Source organism: Jaculus jaculus, chromosome 16 (assembly GCF_020740685.1).
Source record: "Jaculus jaculus isolate mJacJac1 chromosome 16, mJacJac1.mat.Y.cur, whole genome shotgun sequence".
Classification (NCBI taxonomy): domain Eukaryota; kingdom Metazoa; phylum Chordata; class Mammalia; order Rodentia; family Dipodidae; genus Jaculus; species Jaculus jaculus.
This window is the reverse complement of record NC_059117.1, coordinates 43,198,173-43,223,999: the sequence shown is the minus strand read 5'-3', so window position 1 is coordinate 43,223,999 and position 25,827 is coordinate 43,198,173. Positions and strand designations below refer to the sequence as shown.

Here is a 25,827-nt window from a genome sequence, read left to right as displayed (position 1 = left end):
AGGTAAACCTCTGAGGTATATCCCAGAGAAAATTAAAGGCATATTTCATGACAAGACATGTACACTAATGCTCTTGGCAGCATTATTCATAATCACTGCTGTGAAAATACCCAAATGCCATCAAAATGTGGAAGATTCCACAGAATGGACTGTTACTCAGCCCCAGAAAGTAGTAAAGTACTCAAATGGTATAATATAGGTGAATCCTTAAAACATTCTGCTAAGTGAAAGAAACAAGACACAAATTTAAACAATACATTTATGAAATGTCTAGAATAACCAGATCCATGGAAGACAGAAAGCTGAGCAACAGGAGTTCTTGGGTCAAGAGGAAGGGACAGGTAAAAAGAACATAGCTTCTCTGGGGCTGGAGAGATGGCTTAGTGGTTAAGGCATTTGCCTGAGAAGCCAAAGGACCCAGATTCAATCCCCCAGGACTCATATAAGTCAGATGCTCATGGGGGCACATGCATCTGGATTTCGTTTACAGTGGCTGAAGGCCTTGGCATGCCCATTCTCACCTCTCTTTCTCTCTCAAGTACAATAAAATTAAAAATTTTTAAAGGATTAAAAAGAGAATATAGTTTCTTTTCAGAGTAATGGAATTATAAAATGAAAAAAATCATTCAACTTTATATGTCAAAGATACTGAACTGCCTATTTCAAAGCACAAATTTTATGGTGTGTGGATTTTATCTCAATTATAAAATGACAACAAAGAGAAAAGAGCTGACAACTGGACTGGTGCCAGATTAAGATAAAAGAGAATACAGTCATCATTACAATTTCCAAGGTACTTTCAAGCAAACACAATCTAGACTTCTATGCCTAGCAAAGATTCCTTTCAAAGTGAGACATTTGTACAGATACACTAAAACACGTAGGTCAAGAGCAGAAAAGTCCCTGCCCACAAACACATTCAGACATATGAAGTCACTTGATTTTTAATGAAGTTAATTCAAGGGGGAAAGTATGTTCATTTTAACAATCTGTAACAAGCTGAGGACCTATACAGATAAACAGAAATCTCACCCCGTTCCTCACAAAATATACAATAATAAATGTGAACTGAATCATAGACCTAAATATAAGAATGGCAGAGAAAATCTTATGACCTTGAATTAGGAATTTCATAGAAAAAAAAGGTAGGAAAAGAATAAAATAATAAATTGACTTTATCAAAATCTGAAACTTTCATTAAGATAAAGGCTATCTATAGACTAAAAGTAATTGTGCATCACATATCTGATAAAATATGCACAACAAAAAAAGGACAACATAACTCAATAAATACAATTCCAAGTAAACAGCCTAATCAGACTTCAGGAATAACTGGTTAAAAGGTTCAGCAAGGTCACCCTACCTCACATCAAAAGCAGTAGTAAACCTCAGAAATTGGCGAAAGGTATGCAACACATGAAATTTGAGGTATGGGTAAGAACTGGAAGACAGGCATTTTAGCTGAAGACTGCTTCCACATGTCCTCTACAATCCCCACCTCACACCAAGTTCTGTAGCACCCTAGTTCTACACAACAGGCTGGCAGGGAGCTGAATGCCTTGAGAACACAGGGAAAACTCTTGTGCAGGGAAACCTGGCGTTGGAAACAGTGCTAGTCTCTGAGGCATACTATCAGGGAAGAGCAATGTAGTAATTATAATTAGCCCAAGGGTGAGGCACTTACTGGTTGTGGTAACAGATGGGCAGTTCAGCCAAGATTTTAATAGAGGTTGGGTGAGAAATGGCACCAGAGGAGGAGGGAATGTAAGGCTGTATGCACTCAGCAAGCCCATGTCTCTGTACTTAATTAGATAGACATAAACATTATTTCCCCGCCCCCACTGCCCTCGACGCCAAGTGAAAACACCCTGTATTTCCAACTAGTAGAAGATAAAATGTAGCATAGCCATACAAATGTTACTCAGTAAAAAGGACTTGCCAATCTATAGTGAATGTGGGTGATCCTCAGAAAGATGTTAAGGGAGGAAGTGCAAAATCCACGAGCTTATATTATGGGCCCACATACAGAATATCCAGGAATAGCAAACCTATTGGGGGGGGGGGAGTCAGACAGAGGAAGAGAGAGAATGGGCAGGCCAGGGCCTCTGCAAATGAGCTCCAGACACATGTGCCACTTGACATAGGTACTGTGGAATCAAACCTGTGTCCTAAGGCTTCACAGGCAAGTGCCTTAACTTCTAAGCCTTCTCTCCAGCCCTTAGCATATCTATATACAATGATTGCCTAGACTAGAGAGGTGATATGGGGCATGACCACAAAAGAAGTTTCTGTTTCTTGAGACAAGGTTGCACATTACCCAGGCTGGCCTTAAACTTGCTATGTAGCTGAGAGTTGCCTTAACTCCCAACCCTCCTGCCTTGGCTTCCTGAGTGCTGGGATTACATGTGTAGTCCCATGCCTGAAGAAGTTTCTCTGTTCTAAAAATCAGTGTTTGTATGTGTGTGTGAGGATGAGTGTATACATGTCACTATGAGTATGCCAGAGGGCAACTTTTTGGGTTGGTTCTCTGCTTTTCAACCTCCTTTGAAGTAGGGTTACTTGCCCATCATGGCTTTTCATTTAAGATCTGTCAACAGCACTTGGATACTCCAGTTTTTTATTCACTGACCTATCCTCAATCCTAGTAAGGTTTCTTTAGAGTGACAAAAATATTACAAAAGCACATTATGCTGAGTGCTATGAGACTCTGTGTATTAAAACCCCACACACATTTAGTCAGTTCTTTTGTGGCAGGTTATGTTATGCTTCCACAAAGCTGTTAAAAATAATGGGATTAAAAAACAGGCAGCACTCGGGAGGTAGAGGTAGGAGGATCTCCATGAGTTCAAGGCCACCCTGAGACTACATAGTGAATTTCAGGTCAACCTGAGCTTCAGTGAGACCCTACCTCAAAAAACAAACAGGCATGGTGATGTGCACCTGTAAACCCAGCACTTGGGAGACAGAAGCAAGAGGATCATGTTCAAGGCCAGTCATCCAGCCACCACTAATTACTGAGACCCTGTATCAAAAACAAAAAGAATGGAATAGACATTTCAACAAAGAATAAAATCCAAGATAAAAGAATGACTAATAAACCTATTTTTAAGTAAATTAATACTAAAACTACAGTGAAAGACTACTCCCTATTCACTGTGGCTAAAATTAAAGAACTTGAGCACAAAGTTTGGGCATTAATGTTGCAAAATCACAACTCTTGCCAGGCTGCTGGTGGGAATGTAAAATGACAGCCCCTTTGGAAGTTTACCACACATCTGACCAATTTCATCCCTAGGTATTAATTTAAAGTCACACATTCATACTGATCATATACAAATGTTCATAACCACTTTATTCATAATAGCCTCAAACTAAAATCAGCCAGTTCCCCACAAACAGGACAATGATAACATAGTATCTGTATATAATGGAATACTGAAATGTAAAAACATTATTCAAGGACTGGAGAGATGGCTTAGCAATTAAGGCACTTGCCTGTGAAGCCTAAGAACCCAGGTTCAATTCTCCACAACCCATGTAAGCTGTATGCACAAGGTGGCACATGTGTCTGGAGTTCGTTTGTAGTAGCTAGAGGCTCTGGCACACCCACTCTCTATCTACCTCTCTAATAAATAAATATTAAAAATTAAAAACAATTATTCAAGCCAATACTACACTGAGTAAAACAACACACACATGGGCAGGAAAGAGGACAACTATAGAGACAAAGCAAATCAGTGGCTACGGAGGCACTGGATAGGAGAGAACTGACTAATGGCACCGAAGGCAACTTTACTTTGGAGACTATACAAATTCATCAACTACTACTTACAATGGGCATTTCTGTTGCTTTATAGTCTGTCTGAAAATAAGCCACGGCACTTACTAAACAGGACTCTTAACTCATGGGAACAGGCTAACCATCTGGCTGGCTGCTCTCCTGCACATGCAGCTAGCTGATTTTACCTTTGTCTTAGCAGTGTGGGCACATCAGAGCCTTGCACAGCTATAAAGCCAGTGCCCCACACAAAAATGAAGGACTTTCTTATAAGACACAAACACTTACCCAAAGAAAAAGGTTTCAAACTTTTCAACAGCATGTTGTATGTAGATCTAGCTGGCCTGATGCTGACTATATTAGCCCTGGTTGGTTTCAACCTTACAGCAATCTTCTGGCTCTAGCATCTCCAATTCTGGAATTACTATGCCTGGTTTCATGTTATTTATATAATTTGCAAATACTGAAAGATAGGCTTATTAACTAACATTTCCCCACTGATGGAGCATTAGCCTAGTACATGACAGACAGGCTCACTGAGGGAGCCCAACACTGCTTGTCCTGCCTCCTAGCTTGCATGATGAGACTTTTGCAGACCGATCAGCACAACACTATGATGAGATGGACTGCAGTGGATTTCTATTGTCTGATCCGAGTGTGGTATTATTTTGCTTTTCAGGAGACATGTAGCCCAGGCTAGCCTTGAGCTATGTAGTCAAGGATGATCTTCAACACCACTTTGCAAGTGCTGGGATTCTAGCAGTGCGCCACCTAGCCCCAGCCAGCCTTACTATTTTAAGAGCTACACCTTCCACTCCTGGTACCACACTTTCTGTGCTCAGGTTGCCTTTGGGAATTTAGTGGCTCCCTGGTAGGCACTGACTCAGGAGGGGAGAACAAAGACCTGAGTGTTCAGACTTGCATATCGAAACTAAGCTTTTAAAACCCAAGAGAGAGCCAGAAAACTACAAGGCCTTGATCTGTCAGTACCAAGTACTGGCAGCAAAAAGGGCTTTTAGGAACCTACTGAATTCAGTTGTGAGAAAAAAAAAATCAAGAACCATAGCCACTTACGAGCCAGTAGTGTCAAGAGCAGCTTTCTCACCAAAAGTCAAGAGGAACTTGAGGAAAAATAGTGGGGTGGGGGTGGAGAGGGCAACGTAGCACGATCTTGGCTGTAGGTCTGACCTGGTGCTTTTCTTCTCGGGAGTTGAGGATGTAGAGGTGGGACACTAGGTAGATAACAGAACTATGTTGGAACAAGGAGCTCAGAATCTGGGGTGAAGCCAGGCCTATAATAGCTGTTGCTGCATCCCCTCCTTCCCGCCAAGTTAATCTCATCTTTGGCCAAGTGCTGAGATTCACTGGCTCATGGGAATTCCAAGGCAGAAATGAGTAGTGTGCACCTTCCCAGGGTGAGGTGGATCTGGCCCCATCCCATTTCTGCTCCATGAGTACATCAAGGAGCAGTTTCCTCTGAGAAAACCCAAGCAGCAGCAATTCAGTTTCAGAAGGAAAAGGTCTGGTTAAAGAAGAAGGCAGATAGATGGCTAACAGAACTACTGTTATTCCTAACACAGCTTAGAAAAAACATCAGAAGCTAACATACCTCAGCAAAAATAGGGAGAATGGTCCCTATACAAAATACTGATATGCCAGACTTTTTAAGTGAAAATGTTTATATAGAAGAGACACTTCACAATCACTTACCAATGCATACAGAGTTTACATCAGAATAAGCCAAAACTAACAAACTGCACTCATATTTAATAAGCACCATTTTCTTCTAGGTAATTTTACATAGTCCCTGATAATTTGACTGGTAAGCAAACTTCCTCTGTGAAAGCATTAGATGATCTGGACGTTATTATCAATGAATAATATGGTGGCTATCAACTTGAGGGTAAATTCAAGTAGTGTTGCATTTCAAAACACAGCATTTCATGCTTTGTTCACAGGTAGCTTGTTGGAAAAATCCTTATTCTACTCTGAAAGTCAAAGTCAGTACATAATGACAGATAATATTTACATTGAATTTACAATTGTTTTCATTTAATGAATATGCCTTTGTCTTGCTTAAACACATTAACTGAAATGATTTCTGCTTTGTTAATGAGGAAGGTTACCCTAGACCTCTAACTTATGACAATCCTCCTGCCTCAGCCTCCCAAGTCCTAGTAATACAGCTATGAGGCATCATGCCTAGCAAAAATCACTGCCCATAAATGTTACTGGCATTCAAACTTACACACACAGTTGTGAGCCAAATAAGCTTTGAAAGGAATTCTGCCATTTCAACAACTTTCTCAAGTTAAAATCCTTTTGAAATACATACTGTAGATCTGCTAGGGTGGATTGGGTGGCATTATAATAAAGTGCCTAAAGTGGGTAAAAACCAGGATAGTCAAGTAACATTTAAAAAAAAAAACAGGATATGCACCAAGAAACCAAAACCTATACATTGTGTAACTGTTAAAAACAGTACTTTCTCAAATGTTTCTATAATCACACACACACAAATCAGTTATAGAAACCAGTTTATATTTCAATTAAACACTTCTTAAAACACAATCTATAACCTGATTTGAAAGTAGATCAGAAAAACATTAAGACTGGTTAGTCTGTTTCTCTGGAAAAGAGCTAGTAGTAAGATAAAATGACTTTACATTTTCTTAAACATTCTGACGAAAAAAAAAAAGCGCCAGATAAAAGTAGGATGACTCAAATTTGGCAATAAATTCATTGTGCAGCAAGAGTGGCACTAATGTGGAAGTGAATAACACACTGCTTTCTATATGCACACATGACCTTATTTGAAGACAAGTATTTACAAAGATTCTAGAAAGCTATAACCAATTTGATAACCTAGGTTTTCAACCTTTATTATATTTCCATATATAGTTGTCAGTAGTTCCAGTTGAAAATTTAAACATCTAACATAATTTTGTCTTATACTATTCAGTGTCTGCATACAGCTATGTAAATATTATAAGCAACATTAAATATCACTTATAATATTTCCAAAATATTGACTTAGAACAAAAACTGGAGCATTTAAGCTTTCAAAACCACCCCCCGCATTTCCAAGTGCTTTTGCTATAATAGGAAACATGGGAAACTGAATTAAAAATAAAAATGCCAACTTTGTAAATTGTAACAAAAAAGTGGCTGTTTTAAACACATTTCAGTAAATCCTGTTTGGATAAGTATCGTCAAGCTAATGTGTTCAACACTGACAAACACAGAGCTCTGTGGTGGCATCCAGAGCACAAAGCCATGTGCCAGGTAGAGGCCACATGATGCGTGATGAAGACTTCAGTGAGAGACAGAGTAAAGGAGGAAAGATGGATTTAAGCCAAGACCGCTCAAAAAGTTAACAAGTATACTACAGCAGAAAATCAACTGCCGGGAGAATACAGTAATGACCACAGCTGTACCTGGAAGACAGCTAAGTAATTCTTATCACAACAATGTATCAGTAGTAGAAAGCAAACTAATTAATTCTTCACATTCTAAGAGCTATTCCCTTGGGGAAAATATTAGGGGAGGTGTGAAAGCCAAGCAAACCGCATATATGAAGTAAGATGGACTTCAATTCAGATTTCATGATGACAGACAGGGTTCCACAACTGGTTAGCAAAGCACCCGTGGAAATGTCCTATCAGCCACATGGCGGTTTTGGATTCTCACAGCGTGAGCATAACGAAGGGCATTTCACTGGACAACTGTGGGAAAAGTGTTACCTCGTCTAAAATCACACAAAAAGTAATTAAAAATTCTTTTAATTATTTATAACACATTTTTTTTCTGGGTAGCAGCAGTTGCTTCTGTACTTGCCCTTTAAAAATATGAAACAGAAGCAATAGAATTGGGAAACAAATGAGGATAAGAGTAGCAGCATTAAACAAAAAAGTAAATACTTAGAAGACACCAAGGAAAGTGGAAAATAAGAGAACAGTACTGTGCAGCTGTCAGCTATACCACCTAAAGTTCACTGCCAAATATCCACTAATAACATTTTCCCTATGTTCAAAATGTGAAATCTACTTACTGGTGTTTTTGATAACATATACAGACATTCACTACTGTAGCCATGACAGCTCTCTTTCAGTATGTTTAACCATTCAGATATATATATTTGGGGGAATATTTATTCACATACTTTTGTTGAACACATTTTCTTTCTACAAAAACTGAATGTGAAAGTCTTCATAACATTTTCAATTACAGTAACAACACATCAATAAATTATAAATTAACAAAACCTTTATGTTTGCTTAAAAAATCATTTATCAAATGCTAACTTCCAGATTATCTGGAAAATTAAAGATGCAAGTTGCTAGAAATCTGGCATCCCAATTAAACTGATTTTCAAAAGTATATAAAATGTCCTTCAAATTAGTCCAAGTTCCACTCTAGAAATATTTATTTCATTCAACTCAAAATTTACAACTTGCTAACCATTTTACCCAAATATGGGAAAGCTGCTTAGAGATGCAAAGCACAATAAAATAACTCCATGAAAAGAACAAACAAAAAATACCCGTTAAAACAAAGTTACTGTAGCTGGCAGCACTTAAAATTGGTAATTTGTATTTTTGAAAAGATGCATAGCTGCAAGGTGACTCACTGCTACTAAGTACTGAGCAGCTTTACCTCAAAGGGAACACTCACTCACACTGCGAGCCAGTAGACAATTCTGCAGTTAGTGAATCAAAATGTAATTAAGCAACCTGATTTACTCTTTGGATGGATTCTGATAATATTAACTCTTGCAAACTATTACTTGAACTTTGCTATGGATAAGTCACTTTCCATACCTGGGGAAGAATGGAAGAAGTTGGGGTCATAGCCTCCATTCAGAGAAGGTTTTACTGCTTGACTGCATTTCGTGGTTTCCCATTGAAGAACAGTATGTTAAGAACTAAATTAGGTGTTTTCTAATTTAACAATAACTGAATGCAGATAGGTTATGCTGAAGAAAGTTAAGAGACCCAAACTAAGAAAACAAAACAAATTGAAACACGGCTAGTTATTCAGCTCTAGAGAACTTAATAAAAAGCAAATCAACTTTTGAATCAGTTAACTTTGGCGTCTGAATACAAAATGTTTATCAGCATTATCTAGGCAGGTGACTATGAAGGGACGTGCAGCATTGTCAGAACCCCTGGGTGTCCCTTATAGTTTGGTTCGCCGAGTTCTGTGGCTCTTCTCCTCTCTTCAGCAGGACTGTTGCTTCCTAAATGACCGTCCATCTCTGCATGACTGAGTGTCACAGAATTCAGCTTCCTGGCTGAGGAAGCCTGCTGTTTCGATTTTCAGAGACATCCTCAAATTCTCTAGATTTCACAAGCATCTTGACAAGACGAGAAATCCTGTACAAAAGTAGATGAGCTTAAGTCATGGTCCAAGAGAAATCATACAAATCAAAATACAACATCCACTTCTCTATGAACACAGTTGTTCCATAAACATTTACTATTTTCAAAACTTAAAAAATTATTATTCTGCAAAATTGATCAAAACACAGTTAAAACTCATATATGTAAAACTCATATATCAGTTAAAACTTATATATGTAAGTAGGTGAACAGTTCACTGGGGGCATAACAGCCTAATGGTCAGGGGAAGAGATTGAGTAAAGTAAGGGTGGGGGGAGGGTTAATCAAAACTTACGTTATGAATAAGCCACATGAAAGCCTTTTTTTTTTTTTTGGTAATAGCGCACCCAGAAGAAGCCTTAGACAGCTACTAGAAAAAATTTCAGTGCCAGGGATGGGATATCTTCCAATGAGTAGTTGGCCAGGGAGGTCCCTAATGGCCCCCAAATATTACAGGCCATTTGCCAAGGTTCTTGGTTTCCCACCAGAATTAGATGATAAGACCCTACTGCTGAAGACTCCACAGGCTTGAGCTGCAAGATTACTGAGAAATCAAGCTGGAGCTAAGATGAAAACCTCCTCCCTGGGAAAAGTTAACAAAGCTAGAAAATGCTATGCTGCATGCAGCCCTATGGGAGGGAGAAGTCATCAGTGGTGATAAACAGCAGTGGACATTCCAAGCCTTAAGTTTGGCCAGTGAGGCCAAATAAGCCAACTGGTACAATAGGGACTTGTTTGTTATGGGGAAAACCAATCATTCTCTAATTGGACTGGAGGCCTCCTCCATGGGAGGGAATATCTGCATGATACTGAAAACCTAGTCAAAAACCTATGGTGGGGGAGGTCATGAGCCCTAGGGGAATAACATCTGCTATTGTCTGGCTAAATGCATAATTATGCTCACCAAACTTCCTTGTAAGCACTTTTCTTAACATTCATACATATTAATGTTACTCTCACTTTTGGTTAGAGAAGCTTCTCTTTTCAGATGGTGGTGACCTCTGGGATGACTCAAAAGGAACCAAGTATTGAGAAGAAGTGACAAAGGAGTGTTCAGCACTGAGATACCTCTATCACACCTTCCAAGACTTGGGGATTCATTGTGGAAGAGGTGCAGAAGGAATCTAAGAGCCAAAAGAAGGGTAGGACTGCCTGCTTACAATGCAATCTTCCAGACACAAAATGGCCTGAATATCCATGACCTTGCAGTGCCTGGTACTACCTACACAAGACCCTTATCATAGGAGAAAAAGACAGATTAATGGAGAGGAGATGATATAAAGGGGAAAGTGGGGAGGGGATGGAATTACCATGGTTTATTGTGTATAATTATGGAAGTTGTCCATTAAAAAGTTTTTAATCTAGCCTCAAAACTCAGCCAATATGTAAATCATTATTTCCACAATACACATGCTTGCTCTTTACTTTTCACTGCAAAGTATAAATGCATGTGTTACTTTGTGCATCTGGCTTTATATATACAAATGGGCACTGAAGAAATCAAACCTAGGTGTGCAGGCTTTGCAAGCAAGCACTTTTAGCCACTGAGCCATCTCCCCAGCCCAACTCTTAATTTTTAAAAATCTCCTCCAAACAATTTGAAAAACCCAAATAAAAACAATATACATAAATAAAATATTAAATTAAACTACAAGGGGGGGGGCTGGAGAGATGGCTTAGTGGTTAAGGCATCTGCCTATAAAGCCTAAGGATCCAAGTTCTACACCCTAATACCCAAGTAAGCCAATGTACAAGGGGGCAAATGCATCTGGAGTTCGTTTGTAGTGGCTACAGGCCCTGGCATGCCCATTCTCTCTCTACATGCCTTTCTAGATAAATTTATTGATAAATCAATAAATACAATATTTTTTAAAAAGAAAAAAAGCCTACAACTTCCTGATGAATCAACATCTCAGATATTCTTGTCTATATTTTAACAGGTAAATTCTTATTCTGAAAGATATAAACAGGTGGCCTTACTGTACACTGTATGTGTGTAAGCTAGAAGTCACAGGTGTTTGTTGCTCTCACCTTTTTTAAAAAAGTATTTATTTATGTACTTATTTTGAGAGAGAGAGGGCCAGCACCTCCAGCCCCTACAAGCGAACTCCAGATGCATGTGCCACTTTGTGCAACTGGCTTTATTTATGTGAGTACTGGGGAGTCGTTTTGCAGGCAAGTGCCTTAACTGCTGAACCATCTCTCTAGCCCAAAATTTAATATTTTAACCCATATTCTTTTAATCTAGGACGAAAAAGGAAGAAGACTATTGCCTGGCCAAAAAAAAAGGAGTAGTCAGGACAGAAGAAAGATGTAAGTGAAGATATTCCATGTCTCTAAATTCTTCAGAATGTTTCTTTGAAAGTTTTAGAAAGCCTGGCATAGTGGTGCATGCCTTGAATCGCAGAACTTGGGAGGCAGAGGTAGGAAGTTCTAGGCCCTCTGAGACTACATAGTGAATTCCAGATCAACCTGGACTAGAAGAAAGACATTACCTTAAAAAAAAAAGTCATAGAAGGACTCCATTGGTTCAGATTTCTGGAGGCAGTGGACTAGAAAGTTCATTCTGTGTCATTTAGGCTCATTTGAAAATTCAGTTTCTGTGTACCAATCCCCCTTCCCCTCCCACACAAAGATTATACTGCAATATAGTATAAGAAAACAAATGGCTGCTGAAGATTTAACAGATATATGTGTATTTTGATGATGAGACACGTGTTCCATGTACTCCATAAGCTCAATATGATGCCAAAGAAAAACATTTAGAGATGAGATCATAACAGAAAATAGCATCTATATCATAATGTAGAACTGTCATGGTCTGGTCTGTGTTTGTTCCTCCCCCAAATCCTTGTGCTTAAACCTTTCAAGAGGTACAGCCTTTGGAGGTGCTATCCTTAAGGTATCACACATGAAAAATAAGCACTCACGTCACGAGGACTTCCCAGCTTTCAGAGCTGTGAGCATTAAATGCTGTTTACAAATTAGCCATTTAAGGCAGCCTGAATGCACCAAAACAGACTAAAAGGACCATTTTAATTTATAGGTTTAAGATTTAGGGATATACTCTTGACATGAAAAACACTAAAACCCCTCCCCATCCTTCCTAGGTTCTTTTTAAAAGATTTATTTTTATTTTTAGGGACAAAGGGAGAGAGAGAGGGAGGATGGGCGCCCCAGGGCCTTTAGCCACTGCAAACAAACTCCAGATGCATGCACCACTATCTACATCTGGCTTATGTGGGAGCGGGAGAATTGAACCTGGGCCCTTAGGCTTTGCAGGCACGCATCTTAACCGCTAAGCCATCTCTCCAGCCCTTCCTAGGTTTTTCTTTTTTCTTTCTTCCTTCCTTCCTTCCTTCCTTCCTTCCTTCCTTCCTTCCTTCCTTCCTTCCTTCCTTCCTCCCCTCCCCTCCCCTCCCCTCCCCTCCCCTCCCCTCCCCTCCCCTCCCCTCCCCTCCCCTCCCCTCCCCTCCTCTCCCCTCCCCTCCCCTCCCCTTTTCTTCTTTTTTTTTTTTTTTTGGTTTTTCAAGGTAGGGTCTCACTCTGGTCCAGGTTGACCCGGAATTAACTATGTAGTCTCAGGGTGGCCTTGAACTCTTGGTGATCATTCTACCTCTGCCTCCAGAGTGCTGGGATTAAAGGCGTGCGCCACTGCACCTGGCCTCTTCCTACGTTTTTTAAGTCAAGGTTTTCTGCAGCAGCTCAGGCTGGTCTGGAACTCCTGCCTCAGCCTTCTGGGACCTTTAAAGGCACCCAAATACTGCTAAACAACTAGAATCAAATCACCTCAACACACATCTTAAGAGATTATGACCAACGACACGAAGTCTGATGCTATTTGCTAGCAATTTCATGATCTTGAACTCTTGGCTAACTTGTCCAAGGCTCTCCCCCTCCCCTACTTGGTTCAGATGTGAATAACATAAAAAGCAACTTGCTAAGTATAGTTCCTCAACTGCTCTTCACCTGACATTTTGAGACACCATCTGTCATTGAGCCTTAGAGCTCATCTGATTTGGCTCAACTAGCTGGCCAGCAGCCCCAGGGATCCTCCTGTCTCTGACTTCCTAGTACTAGGATTACAGGTATGTGTTATTAGGCCTGGCTTTTCAAAAAAAATTTTTTATTTGTTTATTTATTTACTTATCTAAAGGAGGGTGGAGGGAGGGAAGATAAAGAATGAGAATATGGGAACACCAAGTTCTAGTCACGGCAAACAAACTTTAGATGCATGTGCCAACTTGTGCATCTGGCTATGTGGGTACTGGGGAAATTGAAATTGAGTCCTTAAGCTTTGGAGGCAAGTGCCTTAATCACTAAACCATCTCTCCAGCCCTGGCTTTTTAAAAATGATTTATTTTTATTTATTTATGAGAGAGAGAATGGGCTTGCCAGGGCCTCTAGCCACTGCTAACAAATTCCAGACACATGCACCATGATGTGCTTGTAGCTTACGTGGAGAATTGAACCTGGGTGCCTTGGCTTTTCAGGCATGAGCCTTAACTGCTAAGCCATCTCTAGCCACCTGTTTTTTTTTTTTTTTAATGTAGGTGCTGGGCCTCCAAACTCAGGTCCTTAGACTTACATGACAAACACTTTATGGACTGAGCCACCTCCCCAGCCCAAAGCTTTCTTTTTAAAGAGCCTTGATAACTTCTAACTGGGATAATGGAGTTATGATATAATTTGTTTTCTCCTCTAAGTGTAACACTGTAATTAAGTAAGAAAATGTGTTTTTAAAATTATTTTGTACATATGTGTGTACACATGTATTTGGAGGCCAGGGGACCATTTCATGAATGCCATCCACTGCTTTTTGTTGCTGTTGTTTCTTTTGTTTTCAGACAGTTAAGGCTGGCTGGCTAGTGAGCCCCGGGAGTTGTTTTTGCCTCCCCAGCACTGATATTACAAGTGTGCACCACTATGGTCAGCAATGTTTACATGAGTTTTGGGGATTGAACACACATCCTTATTTTATTGACTGAGCTATCTCCTCAGCCCCACAAATGTGTTTTAGAGTAAAAATAACATATTAGTCACTCAGCACTTATCTCTAGTCAGGAATCAATAAAGATGTCAATGTATCTTTTTTTTTTCTGGGTTGAGTCAAGAATGTACTTAAAACACTGAACAAGACCCTGAGTCCCTTTAATTTAGTTTTGAATGTAGGTTTTTATGTAATATTCTACCAATAGATTTGGAACATACACACAGGCACATGCATGCAGCTCTGAATAAATGGATGAAAACACATGGCTGAAAATGTGTGATTTCAGGTAACATTTTAAAAGGCAGTTAAAACAAATTAAGGAGATTTACCCATAAGACTGGAAACTGATGCTTAATCTGAAGGGTGTTCAGGGCAAGATCTATTTACTTCAAACCATTCATCTATGCAGCTGGAAAGAAAAGACAATTAAATTCTATGTAGAATTGCTTATGTCACAAGAGCCATAATAAAAATACTTACTAGTCAACCAAATTTAGTATATTTTTGGAGAAAAATCAGTATATTTAATGATCACATCTTGACATATACTAAAGAAAGCATGTTTATTTTGTTTTGATATCTTAAATAATTAACAGGGAAAATATTTTAAAATTATACTATATGGAAATTTAAGCTTAAAACAGAATAACTACTCCCATAGAGAACGACCATTTCATCACTTAATTTTATGAGGTAGGGTCTCACTCCAGCCTTCAAACTTGGGATAATCCACCTACCTTGGCCTCTCAAGTGATGAGATTAAAGGTGTGCACCAGCCTTTCATCAATTTTCAATCCAGGCATGGTGGCATACACCTTTAATCCCAGCACTTGGGAGGCAGAGGTAGGAAGATTGCTATGAGTTCCAGCCCACCCTGAGACTACATAGAGAATTCCAGGTCAGCCTGAGCTAGGGTAAGACTCAACCTCAAAAAACCAAAAAGTTAAAGAACAATTTTGGTAAAAGATTTCTTTTTTCAAAATAGTTTCACATCAACATATTCATGCCACATATCAATGTAGTAAATAGCTTTAAATTTTTGTCTTTGATAATATTGTAGAACATTAAAAAATTTATTTTATTTGAAGGGGGGAGGCAGAGAGAGAATGGGTATGTCAGGGCCTTCAGCCACTGCAGATAAACTCTAGACATGCATGTGTGACATTGCATACTTGTGTCACTGTGCATCTGGCTTATGTGGGACCTGGAGATTTGGATGTGTTCTTGGGCTTTGCAGGCAAGTGCCTTAACAGCTAAGCTCTCTCTCCAACCCTGTAGAACATTTTAAAAAACCAAATTCATGGGCTGGAGAGATGGCTCAGCCGTTAAGAGACTTGCCGGAAAAGCCTAATGACATGGGTTTGATTACCAAGTTCCTATGTAAAACCAGATGCACAAAGTGGTACACGCATATGGAGTTTGTTTACAAGGGCTAGAGGCCCATACTCATATTTTCTCTCTCTTTGTTTAAAAATAAAGAAAAAATTTGAAAAAACAAATCCATGGGCTTGAGAGATGGCTTAGCAGTTAAGGCGCTTGCCTGTGAATCCTAAGGACCAATGTTCAATCTCTCTCCAGATCCCAATAAGCTAGACACACATAGGCGAGGCAAGTGCAAGGTCACATATGCTCACTGGGTGGTGCAAATGTCTGGAGTTCTACTGCAGTGTGTAAGGCCCTGGTGTGCCAATTCTTTCTCTCTTAAAAAAAATTGACATAATTATACAACCTTTAATTCCACCCTGTTCTACAATGACTATATACAAACATAAATAAGGATACATATGTTACATTTACACTACAGAGTATTTCATGATCTTATTTTATTAGAAATCAAATACCAAGGTACATATAACTATCCTTACTGTAGCTCTGCAGAGTTCAAGAGCCACAAGTTATTTAAATTTAAGTTCATTAGATTAAATTAAAAAAAAAAAAAAAAACAACGCTGTTCCTTGTTCTCACCACTCATATGCTCAAAGATGACATGGCTGATGACCAATCTATGGGACAGCACAGACACAGAACATGACTGTCACTGCAGGAATTCCTACCTCACAGGGCTGTGACAGGTGACAGAATCAGTAATCTGGACAGCAGCTGGTAAGCTACACAAGCAAGATTCAAACTGTCCAGTACTCTTGTTGAGGGCACATGATAAATATGCATATGGCACAAAGCCAGAAGCTTGTTAATATGCTAAAGGAGAAATTAAGATCTATCATTCTCATCCTGAGAGGTTGGCTTGGAAGATGAAAATGACAGGAAAACAACAAGATAAATGCCTTAATACACATCTGCTCTGCACTGAAAAAGTACAGTCCCCTGAACTACAAGAAAACCTCTTAAAATGAAATATTGGGAACTGAAAAAAATATTATAGATATGTTAATAATTCACAGTATATTTATATAAAATCATATAAGTGTCTCTTTTCACATGCTTTTGTCATAATTTAAATTTTTTTTTTTTATTTATTTATATAAGAAAGATCGAGAGTGAAAGAGGGAGAGGGAGAGAATGGGTGCACCAGGGCTTCCAGCCACTGCAAACGAACTCCAGATGCATGCGCCCCCTTGTGCATCTGGCTAACGTGGGTCCTGGGGAATCGAGACTCGAACCGGGGTCCTTAGGCTTCACAGGCAAGTGCTTAACCACTAGGCCATCTCTCCAGCCCTGTCATAATTTTTTGTATACTTTCAGATTTGTAATTATTCCTATGGTCCTTATTTTTATATTCTCATTGTATTCACCAGATAGGACTGGTGGTACAGGCATATGTTTCCAGCTACTTGGAAGGCTGAGACTACAACACTGCAGGCTCAAGGACAGTCTTGGCTAGAATGTGTTAAGGCCAGGCTATGAAATTTGGTGAGATTTTTGTCTCAAAATTAAAAAGAAACTATCACAATGCATTTTTCCAGTCTTAAAATTTGTTTATTTTTATTTATTTATTTGAGAGTGGCAGACAGAGAGAAAGAGACAGAGGGAGAGAGAGAGAATGGGTGCACCAGGGCCTTCAGCCACTGCAAACAAACTCCAGATGCGTGTGCCCCCTTGTGCATCTGGCTAACGTGGGTCCTGGGGAATTGAGCCTCAAACCGGGGTCCTTAGGCTTCACAGGCAAGCACTTAACTACTAAGCCATCTCTCCAGCCCTCTAGTCTTAATGATGGATATTTTCATTGACCTATGAACATCCTTTGAAAGGAGCTTATTCTAAAATATGAACTAATTTTGTCAGTAAACCCAGTTTGAAAAAAATTGTTTTGGTATCATTCTAAGGTCTTCTCATTGAAGGGAGCACTGTATTGATTTACATTGTGCCCTTAAGCTTCTTCTTTTTTTAAAATTATTTTTATTTATTTGACAGAGAAAGAGGGGGAGAGAGAGAGAGAGAGAGAGAGAGAGAGAGAGAGAGAGAGAGAGAGAGAGAGAGAGAATGAATGAGAATGGGCACATGCCAGGGCCTCCAGCCATTGCAAATGAACTCCAGACAGGTGCACCACTTTGTGCATCTGGCTAACGTGGGTCCTGGGAATAGAACCTGGGTCCTTTGGCTTTGCAGACAAATGCCTTAACCGCTAAGCCATCCTCCAGCCCTGCCTTAAGCTTCTTTATCTTTTCCTGGTCTTATGCCTTGGGTAGAAGCAATGTTTTGGAACAAAATATCAAGGCCTTTTAGAAGGCATGTACATAAGTACAGGCAGAAGTCAAGGGCCATAGCATATGCACTATTATTGACATTCACCAATTCTATCAACTCATATTTATTTACTGCTTACTTTTTATTAGATTGACAATGATTTTCCCAAATTTTCCATTTTGCTTTGTCTTTTTCTTACAGATTTTCAAGAATTCAGGTATTTCAGCTATAACACACATTTTGGAATATAAAAGGGTTTTGAGACAAGGTCTTGCTAATTCTAAGCTGGCCATAAACTCATAATCTTGCCTCAGTCTCCTGAGAGTACTAGAATTACAGGCATGCACCATCATGCCTGGACCTTACTTGTTTTGATAAACTTTCTTTCCACAAAATCATAAGCTAAAAGTAGCAAGGCTTAATGAGAAAAAAATCAGATTAAAGGCAGACAATACAATTTTATAACCAGAACATATTCATTTCTAATATTATGGGATGTTTACAAAAAATGAACTTAATGTTACAGAAAGATGAGTAAGTTATTCAGCCTGATAAGCAATATACAAAACTGAGCATTACGAAATAACTTCTAGACCCTATAATCTTACTGAACCAAGAGTAAGAGTAGGGGAAATGGATGTCCCTTTAATACTTCATTGTGCCATGGCTTGTATGTCAGCAGTTAGGATGTCATCTGCTGCTGTTCAATAGAGCAAAACTTTACTGTGCTTGGAAACATAATGTCAAAACTCTTAAGATCATAACTTCTCTCTTCCATTTTCCAATTGCAATGAGCTACCTGCATGAAGGCAGTCACTGAGGACAAGGATTAGCTCCAATGCAAAACTTTCTTGCACATTGGAGTGCTCCCCAAGTAAGGTCTAGTTTTCTATGGTTTCAAATGCAACTAAGTAAAATTGAACTTAATAGTTAAGTTTATCAATCTTCTTTTTAGCTTATTCTTTCTTGTGGGAAGGATTTATTTTAGACAAAAAATTCTTTACCGAGAGATCAAAAATAATTCTTGTATTACAGTTATTTTTTTCCACACCCTAATCAATCAATCAATCCCAGCACTATTTATCAAACAGCTCACCTTTCTCTATCACACTGTAATACCACCTCTGGAAGATCATTTTTCCACCTATTTAGTCAAAAATATTTGATATAATATTTACTTGTACCAACATTAATTAGTAGAAGGGCTGGAATTCAAGACTAGAATCCTGACTGCAGAATCCATATTATTAACTGGCTCACGTTGGGGACTCTACACAGGCATGGGTGCTGGCAGACTGATTTTGCCCCACAGGCTTTGCTTTTAGCTTGTTTCACTGCCATGCTGTTTCAATCACCCAACACAGCATTCTTCAAGAGCATTTACTCTTCTTGGCCATTCATTATTTGATCTTGTATATATTTTTAGAATCAACTTTTCCAGTTATAGAAAATAAGTAGTTCAGATTTGATTAGGATAGTATTAACTATATAAATTAATATGGCCATAAATTTTTATGATATTAAGTATCCCTATATATAATATAGTATGCAAATGCATTAATTTTAAAATTTTTCTTTGAAGGAAAATATTGTGTTGGGGAGATGGCTCAATGGTTAAATGTACTTGCTTCACGAGCCTATCAATCCAAGTTCAATTCCCAGCATCCAAATAAAAAGCTGGACACAAAGTGGGTGCATGCACCTGTAATCCCAACGTGTCAGGAGAATGCTGAAGCTTACAGGCCAAGTAGACTAGCATTTCCAGCAGCAAAGCAATAAGCAAGACCTAGTCTCAAGAAAGACAGAAAGAGAGAATGAACACCCCAGGCTGTCCTCTCACTTCCAGGTGCATGCCATGTGCCACTCCCCTACAAAATAAATAGCTCATTCCTAATACACCTCACTGCCCTTGTAATCCTTTCTGTTATTTTAATGTTACTAAAGAAAAGTTATACTTTCTCTTTTCTTACTGGGACATGAATGCAACCAATTTCTACGTGTTGATCTCTATCTGGCAACCTTGACAAGGTCTTCATTAGTTTTAATAATTTAACTAGTACTTATTCTTAGCTTGTTTTAAATATCATTAACATATAGAGTTTTACTGAAAGCTTTCTCTATTTACTGAATTAGTGGATTTTACCTTTAACTTATTAATGAAATAAATTACAAATTTTCTAATTTTATGGTATTTTTTCATGTCCAGAAAATGTATAGTCTGGTCATGAGGCATTATTTCATTTATTCTTTTTTAGTATTGGAAATTGGATTCAGGGTCTCAAGATTCTAGGCAAGGGCTATACCACTGAATTACACGTCCAGCATGAGGTATTATTTTAGGTAAGAATTGTTAGAGATGTATTGCTAAATTTAGTATCCTAAAATGTATTTTAAAATGTTTGTACAATAGGGACAAAATAATTATCTTTTGTAATTTTTTTAAAAAGTTATTTGAGGGAGACAGGGACAGAGGGAGATAGAATGGGTGAGCCAGGGTCTCTAGCAACTGCAAATGAACTCCAGATACATGCACCACCTGGTACATCTGGCTTACATGGGTACTGGGGAATAAAACCTGGGTCCTTAGGCTCCTTAACTGCTAAAGCCATCTCTCCACCCCTAGATTATCTTTCCTTCTTATAATTAAGTTTTTACTATTCTCATAGAATAATCAGGGAAATCTTCTATTTCTAAGAAGAATGTGAGGTTTTAAAAATGGTGTTTTTCTGAATGCTCGGCAGAGCCAAATGGTCTCTAAAGGTCTGTTTAAAAAATTATTGGGAACTTTAATCTATGAACATATAGGAAATTGGTAATTTCCTATCAGCTTGTCCTTTCATGCCTCCTCTCTACCACCTCCATTCCCCTGAAAGTCCTCATTAGTGGAGTATCAGTAGTTACTTCAGGGTCGTGGATATAACAGTCCATTTCTAGGGGGAACACACTGAAGGTCTTTTTTTGAGTTTTCTCTTGAGTTTTCTTTTTTCCTTCAACATTCCAAGTTTATTACTTAGGACAGATTCCTAATTTCTTTTAAGTCATTCTTGATAAAATTAATTTTAAGGAACTTATTATTTAAAACTCTACTAGAGAGATGGCTTAGTGGTTAAGGTGTTTGCCTGTGAGGCCTAAGGACCCAGGTTCGATTTCCCAGTGCCCACTTAGGCCAGATGCATAGTGGCACATGCATCTGGAGTTTGTTTGCTAGCTGGAGGCCCTGGCATGCCTATGCTCTGTCTGTCTGTCAAATAAATAAAAGTAAAATAGTGTTTAAAAGTTTAAATTCAAGAGTATGACAAAATTTACCAGTTATTTTTCCTGGTTTTTCTTTACTGACTTATTTGTTGTGTTGTAGAGGTAAAAGGACAACCAGGGTGCCTGTGCTCCCTCTTCTTTCTCTCTTTGAAATGGGTCTCTTGTGGCTGTGAATTGAGAGGTCTAGCTGGCCCACAAGCTTCAGATTCTTCTGGTTCCACCTTCTATTGTTGTAGGCAGGCACACGCTCTCCTTAGTATCTGTCTGTATGTGGGTGTAGGGGACTGAACTCTGACAGATAGGCTTTACAAGTAAGTACCTTTAACCACTGAGCCACCTTCCCAGCCCTGACACTTTTAATCCCTGCTAAATCATGTCCTTTTCATTTCTCTACTTAAATTTTTACTTCTAGAGGCAATCCTGTTTTTCCAGAGAATTATACTTAACTTCTGTATATCACCTTTTACTTCACTATTTTTTTCCTCTAATCTTTATTTTCTGTCTGCTTTGCTTATTTTGCTGTTACTTTATTAATTAAAAAATAAAAAACCTTAACTTATAACATGAGCTCCCCTCTCCCCAGATTACCTCTAGGCACATGTTAACAATTTTAAAAATCAATATTCCATTACAATTATTTAATAAATTCCATTATGATTCTTTCTTCAATCTGCAAGTTATTTATAAATGTGTTAGGATTATTTATGCTTTTATTACTGATATGTGATAATGGTCAGAGAACTGAGTTCTATGTGGCACAGCTGTGTACGGGCATAGGTAAAGACAGAAGCAATTTCTGTAAGTCTTTGAAAAGAAAATGTATTCACTGGGTGCATATACACACGTATACATTTACTGGGTCAAACTAAAGGGCTGAGGATGTAGCTCAATGGTACAAAGCTGGCCTGTCTTGTGCCAGGTCGTAGGTTTGATTTCTAACATGGGAGTGGGGGAATAATTTTTTTTTAAAGCCTTTACAAGTTAGAAGTCAGGCATCTTGGCATATACTCAAAATCTCATACTCTTGGGAGGACAAATAAGGATATACATTCATGAATATTTTGAGGCCAAACTTGATAAACTTCAATGCTCATTTTTTCTAGATCTTAACTCACTTTTCATGAGTTTAAGTTTCTCATCATGATAGATCTGTCCATTTCTTCTAACAATTTTATGTTTTGACACAATAGATAGAAAAAGCAAAATTTTATAATTATATAATGACTTTATTCCAAGTAATCCTTTCTGCTATCATTTACTAGGTGTGATGTTAGTTCAGCATTTTCTTTCTCCTTTTTTTCCTTAGGGCAGGGTCTCTCACTCTAGCCAAGTCTGAGCAGAAAGGTTTCCATGAAGCAGCTGCCATTACCCCAAGTACAATGCTAGGAACGAAGAAAATAAGCATTCTGCTTCAGTATCTTAAAGTAAGAACCTTACCCTTTGTGGTATATGCACAGGCAAGGTAGTCGTGCTATAGTGTCACCCTGCTGCAGTTCTTCAAGGCATATTGCGCACTCGCCAGCATCTTTACTCAGCACATCCTCTGCAGAGAAAAATGAAATCCAGACAACAAAATTACCATCGAATTGAAATCCCCCCAGAAAGATTTATGCATATGCTACTTTATAATGAGTATCTGTGTGTCTTTGTGTGTGTATACATGTGCCCACACATGAGGTGATCAGAGGGTTTAACAGTTGTCCTCTATCACTCTTTTGCCTTATTTCTTTGAGATTATTGGGTCTCTCACTAAACCTGGAGTTTGCACCACTTTAAAAAAAACAAAACAACTTTTATTTATTTGAAAGAGAAAAGAGAAAGAGAATGGGCACACCAGGGCCTTCAGGCACTGCAAATAAACTCCAAATGCATGTGCTACTTTGTGCATCTGGCGTATGTGGGTTCTGGGGAATCAAACCTAGGTCTTTTGGCTTTGTAGGCAAGCGCCTAAACCACTAAGCCATCTCCCCAGCCCTGCACCACTTTTTGTTTAGACTGGCTGACCAGTGAGGCCCAATGATCCTTTAATCTCTGCCCCTCACCTAAGAGCTGGACTTACAGGCCTTGTGCATCCACTCCCAGTTTCTTTTGTGGGTGCTGGAGACTGAACTCAGGTCCTCATGCTTGTGTAGCAAGTGCTCTGACCTTATAAGCCATCTCCCCAGATTAATATCTGTGTATCTTTTATCACAAGTATAAAAAACTTAGTATTCATAAGTACTCTTTACTTTTAGACACTATCTTGCATTTCCATCTTATTGAGGTACAACAATAAGCAAGAATACAGAATTTCTCATGGTATAAAGAATTTTGATATGAAATCAGTTAAATTAGATATTTGGAATTCATTTTCTTTTTCCTACTAGTCAATATTAACTTGGTACCCAAGAAAGTTCAAAAAAGTTTAATTTATTATGGATGAAAATACATGAAAACAAAACACCATTCTAATTTTTTAAATTCTAAAATATGAACATAAGTCACCTGTAACAAGAAACTGCTACAAAGCTACTTAAGTTAAAGAAAATGCAAAGATCAAACCTTTTGTATAAATTCTAAGAGACTTGGAAACTCAGAAATTCCAAACAAAATAAGCACAATTATGGCACACATTCATTTTAAGAAGGACCCTAGAGTTGTTAAAATGTGGCAAGATTCTTTTAAAATTGATTAACAATGCATTTAGATTTATGTAAAAATGAATCCTCATAATCATAAATTTAAAAAGGCAAATTGAAATAAACCTACTTTTAAGAAACACATTAAGCCCATATAACAGATTCCTCACATTAATTGGAAATACATAGAAATTTACTAGGCACAGGTTTTGAAGACATCGTGGAAGAATAATAGCAAATGCTGACATGTAAGCAGGTCTCATGTCTTTACTACAAAGTCAGTCTCAGAGATGGGCTGGAGATTGTTCAGTGGTTTTAAAGGTGCTTGTTTGCAAAGCCTGACGACCCCAGTTCAACTCTCTAGTACCCACATAAAGCCTGGTGCACAAAGGGGCACATGTACCTGGAGTTCTTTGCAGTGGCAGAAGGCCCTGGCAGGCCCATAGTCAGTCTCTGTATGCCTTTTTCTGTCTCTCCCAATTAAAAAAAAATGTTTAAGTCTTAGAGATGAGAATTTTAATATTATACTAAAATATTTAAAGAATTAAAAAAATAAACTATTTAATTAAAAATCTTAAACTATTTAAAAATTTTAATATTTCTAAATTTTATTCTATTTACACAGAATTTTATCCAATAAAAGCAAAGGGAATCTATATAACTAGCAAAGTTTGAAGAACATTACATACTACTGCTTATAGTTGACAGGAAAAAGAATTAACCCCCAGATATTTTGGAGGCACTAAATTAAAAACCCTTTTAATCTTAATTTAGAATGTTGGATTACAGTCAGTTGTTTCAATTATAAACTCACTTAAGCCTTAATAATACAAACAAAAGGGCTGGAGAGATGGCTTAGTGGTTAAGGCATGTGGCTGTGAAACCTAGGAACTCAGGTTTGAATCTCCAGGTCCCAAGTAAGCCAGACACAGTGACACAAGTGTGCAATGTTGCACATGCACACAAGGGGGTGCATGCGTCTGGAGTTTGTTTGCAGAGGCTGAAGCCTGACACACCCATTCTCTCTCTCCCTCTTTCAAAAAAAAAAAAAAAAAAAAAAGCTCCATTTTCAGTATCAAGACAAGCACACAATACATAAAAACATTCCCAACACACTGAATTTCCAATAGAATCTGTCTTTACAGTTGATAACATTTTCAGTTTTTAAAATTCACTGTGCACTGTGATTTAAATTATGCCTACTTAGGGATTTGCTAGGGTACTTATTAAAAAGTCCTTTTATTCAGAGGAAAGTTTGAGGCTTCTGACTTCACACGGGAAAATAGGTTTCACATATATGATGAGGTTATTAATAATGTAGTATACTCATAGTCAGAAATAAGGTCTGGACATACTACTGAATCATCAACACTTAAAGCAGATTCAGGGCAGTCAGAAAAAAAGTTACTCATCTTTCAACAAGCAACTGAAAACATTCAAAACCCTACACATAAGCTAGACAGTCATCACTTTAAGATGGGAATAGTTTAGGGCAAACTAATAAATAACTATCCATTAGAGAAGGGAATACTAGCAGAGTTAATAACCATAGCTGGCAAGTGCAGATTCACCCTGAACTAGAATTGATCAATAAAAACATGCTGGATTGCAACTAGGAAGCCTAAAACCTCTAGTTAAAGAGTAGCATTGCTATTAGTCTGTCTTGCTCCTTATGATTTTGCATTAATTTTGATACTCCTACAGGAAAATGAAAGTTCAAAGAATGGGAAGGACTGACTACTACCAGAGTCACTTTGGAGGTGTTATTTTGTATCAACATAGGAAAAAAAAACAATTGTATGAGAGTCCCCAGAGATTTTATAATATATGCCTGTCTCAGAGAGAAGACTGCTATTTAAGAAACTGAGAAGTAGGGGGAAGAGGCAAGCATGTGAAAACAGAAAGTGTGTAAGATTTAAAGTTGAACTGGGCATACTGGCACAGTCTTATAATCCCATCATTCATAATGGTGACACCAGAGGATATAAATACAAGGCTAGCTTGGGCTACCTAGCAACCGTCTCAAACTAGGAACTTCTATCAGATCACTCTGACGTAGCCATTTCTAGGTAGTCAATAAAACTGACAGGCTGGGAACAGCAGCATGCAAATGACAGCACCTCATTACTGCATACAGGCTGTGGCTTCAGCATTATA

At 38.3% G+C, this 25,827-nt stretch overlaps 1 protein-coding gene across 1 annotated transcript in view; it reads right to left on the bottom strand.

Moving 5' to 3' along the window:
- Positions 1 to 5,439: 5,439 nt before the first annotated feature.
- Znrf2 (zinc and ring finger 2) overlaps positions 5,440 to 25,827 on the bottom strand; it is a 113,458-nt gene continuing 93,070 nt past the window's right edge. The window contains exons 3-5 of the mRNA XM_004652637.2: positions 22,490 to 22,595; positions 14,482 to 14,561; positions 5,440 to 9,153 (exon numbers count right to left, since the gene is read on the bottom strand). Coding sequence (XP_004652694.2) covers positions 14,504 to 14,561; positions 22,490 to 22,595 — 164 coding nt within the window. The 3' untranslated portion in view covers positions 5,440 to 9,153; positions 14,482 to 14,503. The remainder of the gene's footprint in view (positions 9,154 to 14,481; positions 14,562 to 22,489; positions 22,596 to 25,827) is intronic.